This window comes from Zophobas morio, unplaced genomic scaffold (assembly GCF_036711695.1).
Source record: "Zophobas morio isolate AGI-343-1 ecotype UQ-CSIRO unplaced genomic scaffold, CSIRO_AGI_Zmor_V1 ptg000007l, whole genome shotgun sequence".
Classification (NCBI taxonomy): Eukaryota; Metazoa; Arthropoda; class Insecta; order Coleoptera; family Tenebrionidae; genus Zophobas; species Zophobas morio.
Genome location: NW_026972112.1, coordinates 1,166,021 through 1,187,889, shown reverse-complemented (window position 1 = coordinate 1,187,889; position 21,869 = coordinate 1,166,021). Strand labels below are relative to the sequence as shown.

Genomic DNA, 21,869 nt, shown 5'->3' with positions numbered 1-21,869 from the left:
GTGATTTTGGAAAAGGATCTATTTTCTAAGAAAATAAAGGGCGGGTGGGCGAGGATAGTACTTGTCAAGATGAGACTGATTTTGAAATAGGACCTATTTTCTAAGAAAATAAAGAGCGGGTGGGTGGGGCTAGTATTTGTCATGATTAGAGTGATTTTGGCAAAGGGCTTGTTCTCCAGGAAAATAAAGGGTGGGTGGGCGGGGCTAGTACATGTCAAGATAAGATTGGTTGGGTAATGTTATCTCAGTCTCTTCCAAAAATTACGATTGACGCTTTTTTTTAACAGTCTACGTTCTATTAGTTGCCATTCCCACTTTACAAACGAACATATAATTCACATTATAATAAACAGCCTGGGTGGGCGGGGCGAATATTTGCTATAATAAGACCGATTTTGGCAAATGACATACCTTCGAAGAAAAGAGAGGGTGGGTGGGTGGGGCTAGTACCTGCTAACATAAAACTGATTTTGGCAGAGGAGATATCTTCTAAGAAAAGCAAGGGTGGGTGGGCGGGTCTAGCACCTGCTAAGATAAAACTGATTTTTGCAAATCACATACCTTCTAAGAAAAAAGAGGGTGGGTGGGTAGGCCTAGTACCTGCTAAGATAAGACTGATTTTTGCAAATGAGATCCCTCTAAGAAATGGAGGGCGGGAAGGCGGGGTTGTACCTGCTAAAATAAGATCGTTTTGGCAAATGAAATACCCGCTAAGATAATGGAGGTCCGCCCACCAGCCTTCTATTTTGTTGTGTGATGTCCGGTCACGTAAGGTCAGATCAAACCAAGTCTAGTCAGGTCAGGTTAGGTCAGTTCAGGTCGTGTTAGGTCAGGTCAGAACAAGTCGAATCAGTTCATTCATATTCCGCCTGTTTTGTTGAATTTTGGTTTGTTTCTTGTCCAGACATTTAATGTTTGTAGGTTTTCTAAAATTCTTTTTATTTTTTGTTTTGTCTTTTGAGCTGCTGCATTTGGAACATGGGAGTTCTTTAATCTAAGGCCTGAATTAATTTCATCAAATGTGTGAAACTGGAAGTTCTTATTCCGCTTATTTTCCTAAGCTAAGGTCATTCAAAGGCTTTTTAGGGACTACGTTGTAATTTTTCGCAGTCAGTAACATTTTTAATTTGCAAAAAAATCGTCTGTATACATTGAACACTTCGATATTAGACCCTAGTGGTACTCCACAGCGCTAATTTCTGGGAAAGGTATCCCAAACAGAAAACACACCAAGAAGGATTTTGTAAATAAGATTCCATCAAAACGGAGAGAGAACGTGAAACTCCAAGATTTTCAAAAATTTTTTAAAGTTTTTGAAAAATCGCACACACACTGTTTTCTACGCGGGGCTAGTATTTGTTAGGATAAGACTGATTTTGATAAATGACTAAACAATATTAAGAGTAGTCACTGGAATGAAGAGGGGGTGGGTGGGCGGGGCTATTGCTTGTTCATAAAAGACTCTACAGGAAAAAATTAAACTTAGCCCCGCCCACCCACCCGTTTTCTCATTGTTTTCTCCTGAAATAAGAAATAAGTTTTTGGTAAATAGTATAATAAAAAAATTACGATTGACGCTTGCTAAGATAAGAATGATGGTGGCAAATTACATACCCTCTAAGAAAATAGAGGGTGGGTGGGTGGGGTTAGTATTTGTTATGATAAGACTGACTTTGATAAACGACTGAACAATATTAACAGTTGTCACTGGAATGAAGAGGGGGTGGGTGAGCGGGGCTATTTCTTGCTTTTAAAACACTCTAGAAGAAAAAATTAAACTTAGCCCCGCCCACCCACCCGTGTTCTCATTGTTTTCTCCTGAAATAAGAAATAAGTCTTATAGCAAGTAGTATAACAAATAAATTACGATTGACGCTTGCCAAGATAAGAATGATTGTAGCAAATTTTAACCCTCTAGGAAAATAGAGGGTGGGTGGGTGTGGTTAGTATTTGTTAGGATAAGACGGATTTTGATAAATGACTGAACAATATTAAAAGTAATCACTGGAATGAAGAGGGGGTGAGTGGGTGGGGATGTTGCTTGCTGATAAAAGACTCTGTAGGAAAAGTTAAATTTAGCCCCGCCCACCCACCCGTTTTCTCATTGTTTTCTCCTGAAATAAGAAATAAGTCTTATAGCAAATAGTATAACAAAAAAATTACGATTGACGCTTGCTAAGATAAGAATGATGGTGGCAAATTACATACTCTCTAAGAAAATAGAGGGTGGGTGGGGTGGGGTTAGTATTTGTTATGATAAGACTGACTTTGATAAACGACTGAACAATATTAAGAGTAGTCACTGGAATGAAGAGGGGGTGGGTGGGCGGGGCTATTTCTTGCTTTTAAAACACTCTAGAGGAAAAAATTAAACTTAGCCCCGCCCACCCACCCGTGTTCTCATTGTTTTCTCCTGAAATAAGAAATAAGTCTTATAGCAAGTAGTATAACAAAAAAATTACGATTGACGCTTGCCAAGATAAGAATCATTGTAGCAAATTTTAACCCTCTAGGACAATAGAGGGTGGGTGGGTGTGGTTAGTATTTGTTAGGATAAGACGGATTTTGATAAATGACTGAACAATATTAAAAGTAATCACTGGAATGAAGAGGGGGTGAGTGGGTAGGGATGTTGCTTGCTGATAAAAGACTGTAGGAAAAAGTTAAATTTATATTCTTTTAAATTCTTTCAAAATCAAACCGGGACCTTTAAAGTTTTTTCAAATTATTACGAAAAACCCATCAGATATTTTCAAATTTATTCAAAAACAAAGTCCCGAAGTTTCTTTCATACCTGTTACGAAAAAAAAGGGAATCTCAATTTGCCTTTATACTCTATCAACAACGGAATAGGAAGAATTTTCAAATTCTTTCAAAAACAAAATATAAGGAACTTTCAAGATCTTTCAAATTCTTAAAAAAATGGCAAGGGACCTCATGAGAATCTTTTATCTGCCAGAAGAGTCCAAGATGTTTCCAGATACTTTCAAGAATAAAACATGTTCATATTCTTGAATAAAAAGACTCCAGGCGTATCCGATTTTCCTTCAATCTGTTTCAAAACTGAACCACTATAGGTGCTCAAAATTCTATAAAAATCTTTCAAAAGCAAACCACAAGGAATCCTTAAGATTCATTCTAATTTTATCAAAAATATAAAACTAATTTTGGAAAATCAAATTGTTTTGTCTGCCCATTGCGTCTACTTTTTTGGTTGGTTGTATTTGCCGCATCTTGATATTTTTATATCGTGGCAATCAATTTCTGTTTCATATGTGATGAGTAAATGACACCGACACCGACACCGACACCTCGCAGCTGGAACTCGACATTCCTATTCCGACGCGTATACATGTTCTATATTACGACAAGAAAGGAGTTAAAACTCCAAAAATTGCCAAAATATGCAAGAAAAATTCGTTTTTTTACACACTCATATCATTTCTTACGACATTTATAACTTGGATAATACATATTTGGACTTAACTAAACATTTACAAATTAAAACTAACTATGTCTATTACCCTTTCAACTAAGGTATTATTATTAATAATAATAATTCTATGTGCTCAGTTTAGATGCACCATTTTTGCAACAAACACCTTACATGTCAAATTAAAATTATTTTCACAGTGACTAGCTAGAGCTTCTAGAGCCAGTTTTAAATTAATCTATTTCTAGTTGAACCCCTTTTGACTTTGTGTTTTTTGTTGCAGTGACAACGAAAGACCGCTGTAAGACACCCGACTCCCCCGAAGGAGCCCGCCAGGCGGCAGCCCCTCTCTCCCCCACACAATCATCGCCCCCGCGCCACCCCACCAATGGTACTTCCTCACCTGTCAACAACGGCTCTACTGATAGTCTGACACCACCACTGCCTGCCTCTACCGCTCTTTCCGTAAATCTAGAGGCCTCCCAAGCCCAGCAGTACCACGGAAACTACTCCAACATCACCAGACCGTTGGTCAAAGTCAAAAGGTTCCTGAGCACGTTGGTACAGTTCGGGAGCGACATCGGGGCCGACATTGGGGAGAGAGTCCGCAGTCTGGTCCTTAATTTAGTTGTACGTATGAAATCGTTTAGTAGAAAAATCCATTTACTAAGTGGTCACCCACAGAGCTCCAACCTGAGCATAGAAGAATTCCACCACTCCCTGCAGGACGTGACCAACTTCCCCCTGCGGCCGTTCGTCCTGCCGTTCCTGCGGACGCATCTGCCGATCCTGCAGCGCGAGATCCACGCCTTGGCCCGCGCAAATAAACAGGTAAGAGGCAAAGAGAAAAAATAATCCCGTTTTCGCCGAGGCGGTTATTGTTTCAGCAAAGTTTAGCCTCGCTAAAGTAAATAATATCGGGCAGAGTGGGTGCTCGAAAGAATTACTTTGCACGTCTTGAGTCAACAGAGGCTGCGTCAGAAATTAAAAATAAATAATAGAGGAAACCTGAAAGCAAATGTCTTAAACGGCTACATAAAACATGAGCCGCCGGATCAATATGCAAATCGGCCGAGGCAAAACAAATAAATCAGGGAAACTCAATAATGGATTCAGTACTGAAGAAACAAATCAAAAAATAATTGTAAAAGTTGAGGCGAGATGGCATGGACGCGGCGGCGCGACTTTTATTGGTCGGAGTTCATGTAACACGTGCCTTTTACAATTTCCATTAATTAAGGGCGGAGAAATATTACAATTCCCGATATTACCTATAATGGAAACGGCGATGTGCTATGGATTGCAGATGGTGGAGCAAAAAACGGCGCCGGAATTAGCACCTGCAAGGGCCGAAATACGGTTAGATGCGATGGAAGAGCGGTTTGAAGCACTTATTTGTTGCATAAGGCTGAGAAATGACAAGTTTTAGCGCGAGGCGCGAAGCGAAATCACTCAAAGCGCCAAAGTGGCTTTTTCTACTTGTCTAATACAAAATTTTTACTATAGCCGTTGCACAATATTAATAGTGAGCGACTTGCTGCAGACACCAAGTCAAATCTACAAATTCGTTTTCTCTAATAATAATCAAATAACTAAGGTTAATGTTGAAGGAAAAAATATTCTAATAAATTATTTTTGCTTATTAATGCGTAAATTATTCGTTTTTACACTATGCTTTCATTTTAAAAACGTTAGAGCTAGTATGTGTGAGAATGGTGGAGGCGCCGGGAAAATTTTTAGAACCGTTCCCTCGGGAGCAAGTTTTTTTCTACAATCGCAATAAAATAATTTTGTGGAACTCATTGTATTGATTTACTGATAACAACTATATTTTTGGGCTAAATGAGAAATGTGATGATTAATAAATAAAATTTTTATACAATTTTCGTTTGATACACTTTTAAATTGAATAAAATTAAACTATAGCTTTTCGTTATTACAAAAAAAGAAGAGTATCAACACAGTCTTGAAAAAATTCAGGCCGTATCTAAAACATTGCTTGTGTAATAAGATGCAAATTATATTTTTAATGTCTTTGGCAGCCTGTAAATACACGAAAGTGAAATATTTTTCATACCAGATATTAAAACTCTAGTAGATAGAAAATATTTTTCATGCCATACTCAAACCATTAATTTTTCCATGTTTTTTGCCACATCCGTCGAAGGGTTATTTTAATGATTTCTCGACGTTTCACGACCCTTAGAGAATGAAAAAATAGGTCTTTCGTTTCCGTCTGTCTGTCGCCGGTCAGTCTGTGTCCTGTGTCAATTTAGTATGTACTTGCGTTAAGAATATTCTATTGATGGTAAGAGGCCGCTAACCAAAATTTGTCTAATCATCCCCACCACTGATTTGATGACGTCAGCTCAAATTTTGCTTGATAAATTTCATGAAAATTTTACAAAATAACATACTCATGTACTTGTGGTTCATGAATACGCTTTGAGTTTTTACTCTAAGCAACCTGATTTTTCCTAAAAGAATCCAAAATACATAATAACTCGCCGGGTCGATCTGCTGATTGAGGACTGAACACTTTTTTTCTCAGACTGTGACTGGCATTATCTATATTTTTTAAATTATATGGGTTGTCAAAAAAAAATAAATAAAACTTAGCGAAATCAAACTTCAGGGAGGGAGGAAATTTTACAGAATGCATACTCATCTTTGTGTGATTTATGACTCCGTGTTCAAAATTGTATAACATTTAATGCAAAAACTGGTGCTCTCAAATCATGAACACTTTAAGGTTAAGAAGAATTTTTCGTTTTTCGATTTTCGATATTTCGACTTTTCGAATTTTAGATCACTCGATGTTAGATTTTTCGAGTTTTTGTTTTTTCGATTTGTCGATTTTTGATTTTTCGAATATTTGATTAATCGATTTTTCGACTTTCGGAATTTCCGATTTGTCGATTTTCGTTTTTCGAATTTTTACTTTCTTACTTTTAGCTTTTTCAATTTTGATTTTTCAGTTTTTCGACTTTGAGATTTTTCGAATTTTCGTTTTTCCCATTTTAGATTCTTCGATTTGATTTTTCGACTTTTCGACATTCGTTATTTCATTTTTTGTATATTTCGTTTCTTGGTTTTTCGATTTTTCAAAATCTAGATATTCTAGATATTCTAATTTTGATTTTTCGGTTTTTCGATTTTGGATTTTTAGATTTTCGAATTTTCGATTTTCCGATTTTCGTTTTTAATTGTCTATTTTTTCGTTTGTCAATTTTCAATTTTTCCGTTATTCAGTTTTCGTATTTTTCAATTTTTTACTTCTCGTTTCTTTTAATTTCTCGAGTACTGAATTTTTTAATTTTATCAGTTATCCATTTTTGGCTTTTCTGAAGATTATTATAATTCTGCGATTTTCAAACTCTTGATGTTTCTATATACTGATTTTTCAACTTTTCAGTTTTCGATTATTCCAATATCTAATTCATCGAATTTTTGATTTCCGGACTCTCGATTTTCGATATTTTCAATTCTCGAAATCCAAATTTCCAGTTTTTTTTATTTTTCGCTTTTTCACTTTCCCGATTTTTCAATTTTTCGACTTTCCGAATTTTCGTTTTTCAATTTTAGATTTTTCGAACATTTGATTCATGCAACTTTCGATTTCTCGATATTTCGAATTTTCGATTTTCGATTGGTTCATTCCTCGAATTTCGAATTTTCAGTTTTTTACTTTTCGCTTTTTCATTTTCCCGATTTTTCGATTTTGCGACTTTTAGAATTTTCGTTTTTCAGTTTTAGATCTTTCGAACATTTGATTCATGCAATTTTCGATTTTTCGATATTCGAATTTTCATTTTTTTAAATTTCTATTTTTCAATTTTTCAACCCTTAGATTTTTCGATTTCTCGACTTTTCGACATTCAATATTTCATGTTTTGTATATCTCGATTCTTGGATTTTTCGATTTTTCAAAATCTCGATTTTCTAATTTTCATTTTTCCGATTTTTCGGATTTTCGTTTTTTCGAATATTTGGTTTTCAATTTGGTTTTCGATTTCTCGATCTCTAAATTTTCGAATTTTTCCAATTTTCAATTTTTGATGTTTTGAAATTTCGATTTTTCAAATTTTCCAATCTTCAGTTTTTACTTTTCTATTTTTTAACTTGTCAATTTTAATTTTTTCCGTTATTCAGTTTTTGTATTTTTCAATTTTTTACTTTTCGTTTCTTTTTTAATTGCTCGAGTTCTGATTTTTTTAATTTTTCAGTTATACATTTGACTTTTCTGAAGATTTTTCTATTTCTGCGATTTTCGAACTCTTGATGTTTCTATATTCCGATTTTTCAACTTTTCAGTTTTCGATTAATCGAATTTTTGATTTCGCGACTTCCTATTCTCGATTTTTTCATTTCTCGAAATCCAAATTTTAAGTTTTTTAAATTTCGCTTTTTCATTTTCCCAATTTTTGAATTTTTCTCGAGTTTTCGGATTTTCGTTTTTCAATTTTAGATTTTTCGATATACGAATTTTCATTTTCTTAAATTTGCATATTTCGATTTTTCAATCCTTCGATTTTTCGACTTTTCGACATTCAATATTTCATTTTTTGTATATTTCGATTCTTGGTTTTCCGATTTTTCAAAATCTCGATTTTCTAAGTTTGATTTTTCCGTGTTTCGTCTTTGAGATTTTTCGAATTTTCGTTTTTCCGATTTTTCGAATTTTCGTTTCTTCGAATATTTGATTTTCAGTTTGGTTCTTTTTCGATTTCTCGATCTTCCGTTTCGAATTTTTCAAATTTTTGATTTTTGATGTTTTGAATTTTCGATTTTTCAAATTTTCCAATCTTCAGTTTTTAATTTTCTAATTTTTACTTGTTAATTTTCAATTTTTCCGTCACTCAGTTTTCGTATTTTTCAATTTTTTACTTTCCGTTTTTTTTAATTTCTCGAGTTCTGAATTTTTTTTTATTTCAGTTATCCATTTTTGACTTTTCTGAAGATTTTTCTATTTCTGCGATTTTCGAACTCTTGATGTTTCTATATTCCCATTTTTCAACTTTTCAGTTTTCGATTATTCGAATATTTAATTCATCGAATTTTTGCTTTTTGGGATTTTCGTTTTTTCGAATATTAGGTTTTGAATTTGGTTCTTTTTCGATTTCTCGATCTTCCAATTTTCGAATTTTTAAAATTTTCGATTTTTGATATTTTGAATTATCGATTTTTCAAATTTTCCAATCTTCAGTTTTTATTTTTCTATTTTTTTACTTGTCAGTTTTCAATTTTTCCATTATTCAGTTTTTGTATATTCCATTTTTTTAGTTTTCGTTTTTTTTCATTTCTCGAGTTCTGGATTTTTTAATTTTTCAATTATCCATTTTTGGCTTTTCTGAAGATTTTTCTATTTCTGGGATTTTCGAACTCTGGGTGTTTCTATTTTCCGACTTTTCAACTTTTCAGTGTTCGATTTTTCGAATATTTGATTCATCGAATTTTTGATTTCCCGACTTTCGATTTTCGATTTTTTCATTTCTCGAAATCCAAATTTTCAGTTTTTTTATTTTTCGCTTTTTCACTTTCCCGATTTTTCAATTCTTCGACTTTCCGAATTTTTGTTTTTTAATGTCAGATTTTTCCAACATTTGATTCATGCAACTTTCGATTTTCGATATTCGAATTTTAATTTTTTTAAATTTGCATATTTCGATTTTTCAATCCTTCAATTTTTCGATTTTTCGACTTTTGGACATTCGATATTTCATTCTTTGCATATTTCGATTCTTGGTTTTTCGATTTTTCAAAATCTCGATTTTCTAATTTTGATTTTTCGGTTTTTCGATTTTGGATTTTTAGATTTTCGAATTTTCGTTTTTCCGATTTTTCGGGTTCTCACTTTTTCGAATATTTGGTTTTCAATTTGGTTCTTTTTCAATTTCTCGATCTTCCAATTTTAGAATTTTTCAAATTTTCAATTTTTGATGTTTTCAAATTTCGATTTTTCAAGTTTTCCAATTTTCAGTTTTTATTTTTCAATTTTTTTGCTTATCAATTTTCAATTATTCCGTTAAGTTTTTGTATTTTTCAATTTTTTACTTTTCTTTTTCTTTTAATTTCTCGAGTTCTCGATTTTTTTAATATTTCACTTATCCATTTTTAGCTTTTCTGAAGATTCTTCTATTTCTGCGATTTTCGAACTCTTGATATTTCTATATTCTGATTTTTTAACTTTTCAGTGTTCGATTTTTCGAATATTTGATTCATCGAATTGATTTCTCACTTTCGATTTTTCGATATTCCGAATTTTCGATTTTTTAATCTAAATAGATTTGCTTATCCCTTCCAAAAAATTTATGACGTCATCTCAAAATACTGCTGAATATACCCTATCTTAAATGTGCAAAATATGATGAGTCTATACTTAATGATTTATTTTTAATATTATAATTAATTTTTTTTATTTGCTTATACAGGGTGTCAGAATAATTAATCACTTAGCTGAAAAATAAGTATCCAATCAGATTTAGGAATTTGACTCGTTACTATGGAAATATGCAATTTAACAACTTTTTACAAGTTTAATAGCGGCGAAAGCAGTCTTAGCAAGTGCTAGCTCCGACCACCCGCCCCTATTTTCTCAGAGGATATGTCATTTGTCAAAATAAGACTTATCTTAGCAAGTACTACCCTCTGAGAAAAAAAAGGTAGGTGGGCGGGGCCAGAACTTGGTAAGACAAGACTCATTTTGGCAAATGACATATAACCTGAAAAAATAGAGGGCGGGTGGGCGGGGCTAGTCCTTGGTAAGATAAGACTGATTTTGGCAAATGACATCCTCTGGGAAAATAGGGGGTGGGTGGGCGGGCCAAGTATTTGTTAAGATAAAACTGATTTTTAATCTTGTAAAAACTTGTGAAATTTAAAGGTGTTAAATTGCAAATTTCCATAGTAACGAGTTAAATTCCTACATATACCCCAAATGTGCAAAATATGAGTTTTTACTTGTGATTTATCATTGCATTCATATTTTTTAGATTTGCTTATACAGGTGACCCAAAAAAAAAGAATGATTTATTTTATTTTCTCTAAATTTACAGTAATGTCACACCCGCCTATATTTAATACTAATATAATAGTAACACCATTTTGCTCAATTGTAGTCTAATCAATCAATCAGTCTTCTCCTCTGTTTAAGAAGACAAAATCAATAAAATTTCATTTTATTTTAACATAAATGCTTTTAGTCGAATTCTTTCGAAGTCTAAACATAAACACCCGAAGTTAAGTGTGTTATTAAGAGTGCAATTTTCCCAGTGGTTATCTGTTTTAAACTAATTATATATTGTCCGTACTTGTGGTTTTCAAAATTCATTTCAAAATATTTCCAAGCAAATCCTATATCCTTTTGCACGTTGCTTTTTGGAAAAGAATAAAAATTGTACAATAAACTTTCACAATTTATTTTGGAAACTTTACAAGGTAAATCTCACCTGAAAGTGCAGAATTCCAGTGTTTTAAAATTTCCCACACACTTTATCGTGTTATAGTAAACCTAGTAAATCGTTGATCGGAATTTATTTCTTCGTTTCCTCCATAAACTTTATGACGTCACATCAAAAAAGTGATAAATAATTCGCACTCGAAGTGTATCTAAAGGTTGTTCTATGTCTGTGATTTATTAATATAAGCTACTTTTAGCTTTACGCACATGGGTTATGGGCAAAATTCAAAATATTTATTACAACAAAATTTTACGATTTCCTTTAGGAATCTTGTGACGGATTTAATCTTTACTATTTTGTGGATTTACTAATATTTTTTATTATCTTAAGACAATCTACAGGGTCGAGGGAAGTTCGATCTAAATAAATTTAGAGTAATTTTTATCAAGGGCTTGAGAGCACTATATGAGACTTGGCACGCAATGGTGAAAAGCACCAAGAGTTATTGGTCTTATTAAAATATCTAATACAACCACGTCCAGCACATGCTGTTTCAAGAGCTTCAGGAAATCCATCCATTTGAGTTAATCTGAAGCACAACGACGAATTTTTCACTGATTTATACTACCCAGTAAACACAGTTACGTCGTAGCGATGTTAATGCCACTTAACTCTGTCTACGATCTTGTTAGCTGTTACATCCCAAACTGCGTACATGTGCTTTCCCTGTGCTATGTAATGTAATCAACAGTACCCATGCTTGTAACATACTGGTGACATCCACATTGTTTCAGACTAGAGACGTGCTCGCTGGTACATCATCATAACGTTGTGTTAGTATGTCGCTAGATTCTCTATATTTTGATGTATCTGTTACGTTTTATTTTAAACGCCAATATAACGTATTAAATGGACATAGACGTTACGTATATATCGGAACATCGTAAACATATGACATTCAGTATATTTTAATAACATGATCTATGCGATATGAATAGGCATTTCAAAAAGTCTAGTTACCATTTAGGGATATGGATATGGAGAGTAAAATATAGAGCTTACAGTAAATTATTATTTTATTCAATGTTTGAAAAAATATAATATGTAATAAGTAATAAAATACAAAAATTAATATAAATTCATAATATAAATAAATAAATATATAGTTATGATTCTTAATTCGAAAATAATACAATATAATTTACACTTAAAAAAAGACACAGAAACTATAAACTGTCGTTGTTTTTTCTTTCTTCAGGCGTTGACTAGACGTAGCCATTCTGAGCAGCGTTGTTCTACTTCTTTTTCTATTGCGGAATGGGTCTTCATTGTAGTTTCTTCAAAAATAAAAATTGTAATAATTATATTTATTGCAAAAAAAATACCTTTCATGATATTCATTGTTTTTGTCCCAGCCATTTTGGAATTTTCCTACCGAACAACCAAGCTACAGCAAATTCGCTGAATTTTTTTTTTTTTTTTAATACACGCCCCACATTGTTCTTTTTCCCATTACCACCTATCTGGGACAATAGCAGTTCCTGAAATAAGAAAAGAAGAAAATATTTTTATGTCTATATATATCTAGTGACTCTGAAATAAGTTCGGCAAATAAAACCACAACATCACGAAGTAGAGAAAATTTTAAGTAATTTTTTTTATCTAGTCCTAATTCAGGGGAAAAAATATCAAGATCTACACCTCATTCAGTGCCATTTGTTTTCATCTAAGCAACACACAGCAAAAACAAAGAAAAAATTTTGTCACAATGGAAACTGAATAAATCATTGCCGCATCATTTACATTTAACAAGATGTTCCGTATTTGTTTCTTGAAACTGGAGCAGCAATTTAATTACTTTGAATCCGTGTGACAATTAAAGAATTTTTTTTCCGAATCTATTTGGAAGTCACCGCGTATGTATAACATACAGGGTGCTTCACTATAAGACTTTTCTGCAACCCACTATGTATGTAACGTGTTAAGCGAAATGTGTCATGTTTAGTAGGTTCCTAAAAAATGTTATAGTTTTACAGGCATCTACCTGTATATAATATCCAAAATTATGTTATATGTAAGTACATATAAATTTATTGTCTTTTTTTAACTTACAAAGAAACCTGCTTGTTGTAGTAGGCAGAGATAATCTTCTAATTCCTAAAAATTTGTTTACCTGTGGTTTTGGCGGCATATCTTCTATTACTGTTTTCTTTTTGATTTGTCACATTTGATGACGTTTTCATATTGGAGATTTGTTCACTCGTTTCCTTTATAATTTCTTTTGTTTCGCACATATTTTTTGTATTTGTTTCAAGTCTAGAGTAAAATTATGTTCATTAGCACCTAGTTCATAAAAAATTGCAGTAACATACCTTTGCAACATGTTATGGCAAAGCGCCTCACTTTCAAAAACAATCACCGTAAGTTCTTCAAAATCAGCAGGAGTATCTTCAGTGATTAATGGTGGTATTTCCAGCTTATCTAAAAAACTGTTGTTGTTATTTACGTACAGTTATCAAAAACAACAGAAGCATGTAAAAATTAAAATGATTACTTCATTAGAATTATATTAACTTACCTAGTGTAAATACAACCCACACTGAATGGCACAATTTTCACAAAACTGCATTAAAAATGAAGTGAGTTACGGATTCACGAGAAAGGTTCGGTGGTTGTGAACCAAATGGCCAAATGGAATTCGACAGCTTCACTGTGAGTGTGAAGTGCAATAACCATAAATACGGAAAAAAGGGATCGTCCGACTCATAGACAAACCAAACCAACAAAGGTCCGACTGCACCCCCCAAACATCTGGTGGATAGTAAATGCAGAAGTTGAGCGTTATTTTTTCATTAGATGAAATAAATTTAATAAAATCAAAATTAACCACTCTCTAATTTTTTTGCTACCCATCACCGCTTTATAAACGTCTTTATAAAATCAAAATTCGACGAATGAACTCTTCAAAACCTTGTCCCGTTTCAGGGACAATGGGCAAAGAATTTTTATGGCTTTGTTTGTGTCGTTGGGTCTTCCCTATATTACCCCAGATGTTTAAGGTGACCAGACGTTCCGATTTGATCGGAATTGTACCGATTTCATTACTCTAATTCCGATTTCAAATTTCGTCCAATAAATGTTTCGATTAAAACATTCGTTCCGTGAATGTTCCGATTTCTATAAATCTGATAAGAATAAAGATAAATCCTCGGATAAATCACTAATTTTCATGAATAGTAATTTTATTTTGTGAAAAATTGGGAACAAAACTTGTATCGATACGGTTGTCAGCACTGTTTTAAATGTCAGTACTGTTAGTATATTACAACTAAAAATTTTCAAAGCAGTTATATATCAGATTACGATGGAAATGGAAACTAATGTTCCGATTTCGGACTTTTGAAATCTGGTCACCTTACAGATGTTCTATTTATAATTTGCCAAGCAGGTACTTACAAAATAACATTTCAAGTGAACAGGTTTACAGAAATAATTCTTAGAAATTATTACAATGAAAAAAACTTGTCTTTGGTGTATTTCTAATAAAGCCGTTGTATTTTTCGCTCTGAATATAATTATTAATTAAGCATTACGAACTCACTGACGAAGGTCACTTTTTAAAGAATACGACGACCCACATCTAATTGACCATATAATCTTTAACAATAAATTTCAAATAATACCATAGTGGTTTTTTTAAATTTTGGTAAGGTGTTGTAAAACTATTTCTGTTTCTGTCTTCATTCCAAATGCTGTATTTACATGGGCAAAGGATGTCGTACGTGGGATTTTAGGAGCGGAAACGTATACTGTAAATACAGTGGTGTCGAACGAAGACAAAAACAGAAACATACCCGATGTATTGGTTATTATTAGAGAGCGGATTTTATGAAATTTGCATATCCGTTATTTTTTGCATATAACTCTTGATATTCAATATGTGAACGAATCATGCTAATTAAAAATGAATACAGCTATAAAAAAATTGCATATTTGCATACATTTGCCTTCTGCTGCATATTTCACGTAACGTAATTTTTGTGCTACTTTGAAAAAAAAAATGCCATTCGATCGGCATTTTTCTAGAAAGACGAAATTTCATTAATCATATTGTAAATATTGTCCTCAGCTTCAAATAACTGGGAAAGGTTTGGGTTTTATGGTAGTTTGGAGGAACCACTGGGTGTTAAGCCATCCTTCCAGGTAAATTCGGGTCCTAATTACTTTTGGAAATACCGTTCATTTCAATATTTTTGTTCGTTACTTAAGTGTATTAATGGTATGTTTTATGGTGGTTGAAGGGACGTTATCCTATTATTTTTCATCGTGAGTTTGCATTTAAGTATTTAAAGCGATAGAGATGTGTGTCAATATGTAGATAACTCAAATTAATTTAAGAATTAAACCTTTTCCTGAACTTATTCTTCAAGAAGAAACTGTGTTTTGTTGTGCCTGCTCTAATCCGATAAGTATTTTTATATCTGTGGAGGCAGTACGCAGTTTTTCTATTTACAAATACATACTTTAGAATCACCGGAAAAATTTTTGTTAGAATATTTCGAAAAATATTTAAAAATAAATTGTTACCGAAATAGTAATTAAATAGTCGTTTACTATTATTTTTTAATTCGTTCTGTTTACCTATATTTATTTTTTAGTATAAGAATATTATCTTAAAAATGTCATTTATTTGTCAGTGAGATCTAATTAAACACTTTGCAATGTGATTTATGTATTTTTTGTAATAAATGGTAAGGTGTTTTTGCAATTTGTAAATAAATTTAGTTCGGTTATTACGCTTTTTTTTATTTTTGGAGCATATGCAACTGCATATCTCTGCATATATTAAGAAAGTTATTGCATATTTGCATAAATTTGATGAATGTCATATGATCATATTTCCCAAAATTTTGCTGCATATTTTCCGCTCTCTAGTTATTATACATACACTCTATTACCGACATTAAAAAAGTCTACACTATTTCGTCATATCTGCTGCTTTATTATCAGTTTTCAGTTAGCTACATATTGGATATGAAATTAAGTGAATTTTTTGAATAAATAATTTAAAGATCAACCACGAAAGTACTCAATTATAATTATGCATTATACATTACTAGTTTACTTTAGAGCCCAAGATTACATTGGAAAAATCTAAACTTTTGAAAATTTAATGTTAAACACATATACCTATAACTGAGTGCGAAAGTCAATACACAAAACTCGATGATCAATTATTGTTTCGTATTCAAATTATTGTTTATTTTCCTTACGATCAAAGTGAAGAAATTATTTAATTCATTTTTATTTAAGAACGATATCGCTGACCTTGAAAGAGATTAGTTTTTTAATTTCGATTTTTTCTTTGTGTTGCTTTTGTTGCCGATCAACATATTTTGCATTAGAATTAATAAAATGATGAAATATATCATTTTATTTTTCGAGCTCATTTCAAAATTCTGTATATGTATAATTGTTCCTTTTTGGCAGTGACGCATAGGCAGAGGTTAAAAAATAATATCTCATTACTAGTCTTAATTCGTATTACCTGTTAGATGGGACATTTTTTAATTCTGATCATAAACTATGTGCATTAAGTCTCTTGTTCTGTTTTATAAAGCGCAGGTCGTTATGGACGTATAAAAATAAAATTATAAATAAATATTACAGAAAATATAATATGAAAAAAAAAAATTAAGAGCAACTCACTATTGGCGTCATCTCGCTTGTGCAAGATTTAAGACAGGGAAGAAATTTCTTTTTTTAAGATTCAACATATTTTGTTTATGAATATACTATTTACTTGCAACACAAACATAAATAATAAATATAAAATAGAGCTACTCGTATATAATACTCGATATGTATGTTTTTAAATGTTTTTTGCTGTTGCCCTGTCAGAAACGCTAATTTTCGATTTAACATGCCATTTTGTAAAATGAACTGAAAAACACTTTACATAATTAACTAATAACAATAAAACATTCCGAAGCATGTATATTAATCAGATATCTGGTAACTACAGTTAACATTACTTATTGGTTACATAACCGTAGTACCTACTCCATTGTGATGTTACAAGGCTTACCTGCCAACTATATCGCTGCGACATAATAATGAGATATCTAGTAAATGTAGTCAACATTACGTGTTGGTTACATAGCATGAGTACTCCATTGTGATGTTATATAGCTTACGTTCCAGGTATATCGTTAAGATATAATCATGCGATGTACTTATTGTTCTTTTGTGAGTACGTACCCGTCACGTCAACATCACAACTGTGTTTACTGGGTAACCATTTAATCTTGAAACGAAATCTTGTTGACCAAATCATTCCAAGATTTTGTGTTTCAAAAATAACTAAAGTTTCTTCAGTGAAACAGTCCAACATTCCACATTTAAATCAGCTCCGTTCCCCTGGTGAATCTCAATCTGGCGCCCTTCGACTCCGCTCCACTAATCAACTCTCTCTTTCAGTCTCCCCTGCAGTACGTCCGCTCCCACGACCACGTCATCCTCGACTCGACCCACTCGCCGTCCGAGCTGTCCGAGATCTTCATGTCGAGCGAGACCGGCGGCCTCAAGCGCCGCGCCTCCGACAGGTGAGCCCCAGACCTCAACCTCCTCGCTGAAGCCCGATCCGCTCTATTCAATAGCCTGCATGCGACCGTTTTATTAAAATGAGTAATGGTTTCTTTCAGTTGGCGGGCCAGGCGCACGTTGCGCCGCCGGTGCCATCTGGCGGGAACAGCGCTCTTTTTACCAGGAAACGTCCCCCGCCAACCACCCTTTTTCAACGTCACTTACACGGGCCTCTTGCCTTTTAATTACAACACTGACGTGAACTTTTGAAATTTTAGGACGAAAACGTTAATTTCTGCTTGTTTGTGTCATGTTAATCAATCGCTCGACGGATTTCCACTCTTTCAACGCCGTACACGAGCTAATAGCGTATTTAAATGGAGCGGAGGCGGCGGAAATGAGCGAATTCCTTCAACTATACGTAACTTATTATTAGTTTTTTCGATGGGTCGGTGTAGGGGTGTCGTTAGGGGGGGAAGGGTGGAAGGGTTGAGGGTTTTTGTGGGTGCTTGACGTTTTCATTAAAGGGGTGCGCTTAGCGGGATTTGATTACACCGTGACCTTACGTATAACTGCGTACGAGTAGCAAAAAACCGTGAGTGGCAAAAATACTAAACGAGACGAGGTAGCAGCGAATTTCATTGGACGAGCAAACCCCGCCCCATAAAGAACGCTGTTGTTTTTAGCCTAAATAATTTTCCCTCTTTTCTAGCATATACGAAAACGGCACTAACGGCCAGTCCCACGACCCCCAAGACTGCCTCTCCGTCAAGCGCCCCATGAACTCCCAGAACACCTTCCTCTTCTCCCACCAGAGCCTGCTCCTACCCAATATGGGCTCCACGGTGCCTAGCTCTCACCTTTTCGACTACAACCAGCACAACCATTTGCCGCAGCGCGTGGAGGACAACAACAACAACCCCAACCGGGGGGACGAGGAGTGGAGGAATATTCACGTCATGCTCAACTGCATCCTGTCGATGGTGGAGAAGACCAAACGGGCGCTGACGATTCTGCAGCAGCGGAACAGCCAGGATTTGACCAATGAGTGGCTGCGGAAGCAGGACGTCAGCGTGGATTTGAAGAAGGCGGCCAACGAGATTATGCTCCAGGCCGTGCGGCAGACGGAGGATCGGGTGGCGGAAGTGAGGCGGCGGGCGGAGGACGCGGTGAACGACGTGAAGAGGCAGGCGGTGATCGAGCTACAGAAGGCGGTGGCGGCGGCGGAGAGCAAGGCGAACGAGCTGGTGGCGGCGGAAAGGGCCAAGATGGAGAAGATTTTGGCTGGTAAGGGGTGTGAGTGGTGATGAGGGTGGTTTTGACAGGAGTGCTCTGAATTAGTTTTTTTTATATATGGATGTATACTCAACTATTAATTGTAAAAGGAAAAAAATCAAGGAAGGCAAAGAGATCGGAAGTGCGTATTTTTTATGACCAGTCTGTAATATTGAAATTAATTAAAAAAAAATGAAGATCACTGGACTTCAATATTCTTTCAATCTACTTCAAAAACAAAACACAAGGGGTTCCCAACATTCTATCAAATTCCTTCAAAAACAAGACACAAGGGGTCTCCGAGATTCTTTCAAACTACTTCAAAAACAAAACAAAAGAGTTCACTGAGATTACGGACTACTTCAAATACAAAACACAAGAAGATTCTATCAAACTACTTCAAAAAAAAGACACACGGGGTCCCCGAGATCCTTTCAAATTACTTTAAAAATAAAACAAAAGGGGTTTCCGAGATTCTTCCAAATTACTTCAAACACAAGACAAATGATACCCAAAATTCTTTCAAATTATTCAAAAACAAAACAAAAGGGATTCCGAGATTCTTTTAAACTACTTCAGATACCAGACACAAGGGGTCCCTGAGATTCTTTCAAATTATTTCAGATACCAGACACGATGGGATCTCGAGATTCTTTCAAACTACTTCAAAAACAAAACAAAAGGGATCTTCGAGATTCTTTCAAACTACTTCAAAAACAAACCGAAAGGGGTTCCCGAGATTCTTTTAAACTACTTCAGTTCAGATCCGAGACACAAGGGGTCCCCGAGATTCTTTCAAACTAGTTCAGATACCAGACAAAATGGGTTTCCAAGATTCGTTCAAACTACTTCAAAAACAAAGCAAAAGAGGTTCCCGAGATTCTTTTAAATTACTTGAGATGCCAGATACAAGGGGTCCTTGGGATTCTTTCAAACTACTTCAAAAACAAAACACAAGATTTCCCGAGATTCTATCAAACTACCTCAAACATCAGACACACAGGGTTCCCAAGATCCTTTCAAACTACTTCAAAAAACAAAACAAAAGAGGTCCCCGAGATTCTTTCAAATTACTCTGAAAACAAGACAAAGGATACCCAAAATTCTTTCAAACTATTCAAAAACAAAACAAAAGGGGTCTCTGAGATTCTTTCATACTTCTTCAGATACTAGACACAATGGGTTCCCAAGATTTTTTCAAACTACTTCAACAACAAAACAAAAGGGGTCTCCGAGATTCTTTCAAACTACTTCAAAAATAAAACGAAAGGGAACCCCGAGATTTTTTAAAACTATTTCAAAATTAAAACGAAAGGGGTTTCCAAGATTCTTTTAAACTGCTTCATAATTAAAACGAAAGGGATCCCCGAAATTCTTTCAAACTACTTCAGATATCGGACACAAGAGATTCTTTCGGAGTACTTCAGATACCAGACACAAGGGGTCCCCCAGATTCTTTCAAACTAGTTCAGATAACAGACACAATAGGATCTCGAGATTCTTTTCAACTACTTCAAAAACAAAACAAAAGGGGTCCCCGAGATTCTACCAAATTACTTCAGATATTAGATAAAATGGGTTCCCCAGATTCTTTTAAACTACTTCGTATATCAGGCATAGGAGATGTCCGAGATTCTTTCAAACTAGTTCAGATACCAGACACAATGGGTTCTCGAGATTCTTTTAAACTAGTTCAGATACCAGACACAATGGGTTCTCGAGATTCTTTTAAACTACTTCAAAAACAAAATAAAATGGGTCACCGAGAACTACTTCAGATACCCGACACAAAACATGCCTGAGATTCTTTCAAACTACTTCAGGTACCAGACACATTGGGTTCCCAAGATTCTTTGGAATTACTTAAAAATAAGGGTCCCCAAGATTCTTTCCAACTACTTCAAAAACAAAAAAAAAGATTTCCTAAGATTCTTAGATTACTTCAAATACAAAACACAAGAGTACCGGAGATTCTATCAAACTACCTCAAACACCAAATACAAGGGGTCCCCGTCATTCTTTTAAACTACTTCAGAAGAGGTCCCCGAGACTCTTTCAAACTACTTCAGATACCATACACAAGAGGTGCCCGAGATTCTTTCAAAATGTTTCAGATACCAGACACAATGGGTTCCCGAAATTCTTTCAAACTACTTCAAAAACAATACAAAAAGATTCCCTGAAATCTTAGACTACTTCAACTGCAAAACACAAATGTTTCCGAGATTCTATCAGACTACCGCAAAAACCAGACATAAGGGAGGTCCTTTCAAACTACTACTAACTACTAATAAACCAAAAGGGGTCCACAAAATTCTTTTAAACAAATTCAAAACTAAAACAAATGGGGTTCTCGAGATTCCTTTAAACTACATCAGATACCAGACACAAGAGGTGCCTGAGATTCTTTTAAACTACTTCAGATACCAGACACCAGGGGTTCCCGAGATTCTTTCAAACTACTTCAGATATCGGACACAAGAGGTGCCTGAGATTCTTTCGGAGTACTTCAGATACCAGACACAAGGGGTCCCCCAGATTCTTTCAAACTAGTTCAGATACCAGACACAATAGGTTCTCGAGATTCTTTTCAACTACTTCAAAAACAAAACAAAAGGGGTCTCCAAAATTTTTTTAATTTACTTCAGATACTAGACAAAATGGGTTCCCGACATTCTTTCAAACTACTTCAAAAACAAAACAAAAGTGGTCTCCAAATTTTTTTTAAATTACTTCAAAATTAAAAGAAAAGGGGTCTCCAAGATTCTTTTAAACTACTTCAGAATCAGACACAATAGATGTCCGAGATTCTTTCAAACTAGTTCAGATACTAGACACAATGGGTCCTCGAGATTCTTTTAAACTACTTCAAAAATAAAACAAAAGGGGTCCCCGAGATTCTTTCAAACTGCTTGTGATACCACACACAAAAGGTGCCCGAAATTCTTTCAAACTACTTCAAAAATAAAAGGAATGTGGTTTTCGAATTTCTTTTGAAATACTTCAGATACCCGACACAAGACGTAACCGAGATTCATTCAAACTACTTCAGGTACCAGACACATTGGGTTCCCAAGATTCTTTGAAATTACTTTAAGAAAAGGGTCCCCAAGATTCTTTTAAACTACTTCAGATACCAGACACAAGGGTTCCTTGGGATTGTTTCAAACTACTTC

General features: G+C 34.4%; 1 protein-coding gene across 1 annotated transcript in view; it reads left to right on the top strand.

Moving 5' to 3' along the window:
* The window catches only part of LOC135124183 (protein CBFA2T1), a 117,314-nt gene that overhangs the window by 91,602 nt on the left and 3,843 nt on the right, over positions 1 to 21,869 (top strand). The window contains exons 3-6 of the mRNA XM_064049076.1: positions 3,717 to 4,063; positions 4,118 to 4,264; positions 17,314 to 17,438; positions 18,131 to 18,705. Coding sequence (XP_063905146.1) covers positions 3,717 to 4,063; positions 4,118 to 4,264; positions 17,314 to 17,438; positions 18,131 to 18,705 — 1,194 coding nt within the window. The remainder of the gene's footprint in view (positions 1 to 3,716; positions 4,064 to 4,117; positions 4,265 to 17,313; positions 17,439 to 18,130; positions 18,706 to 21,869) is intronic.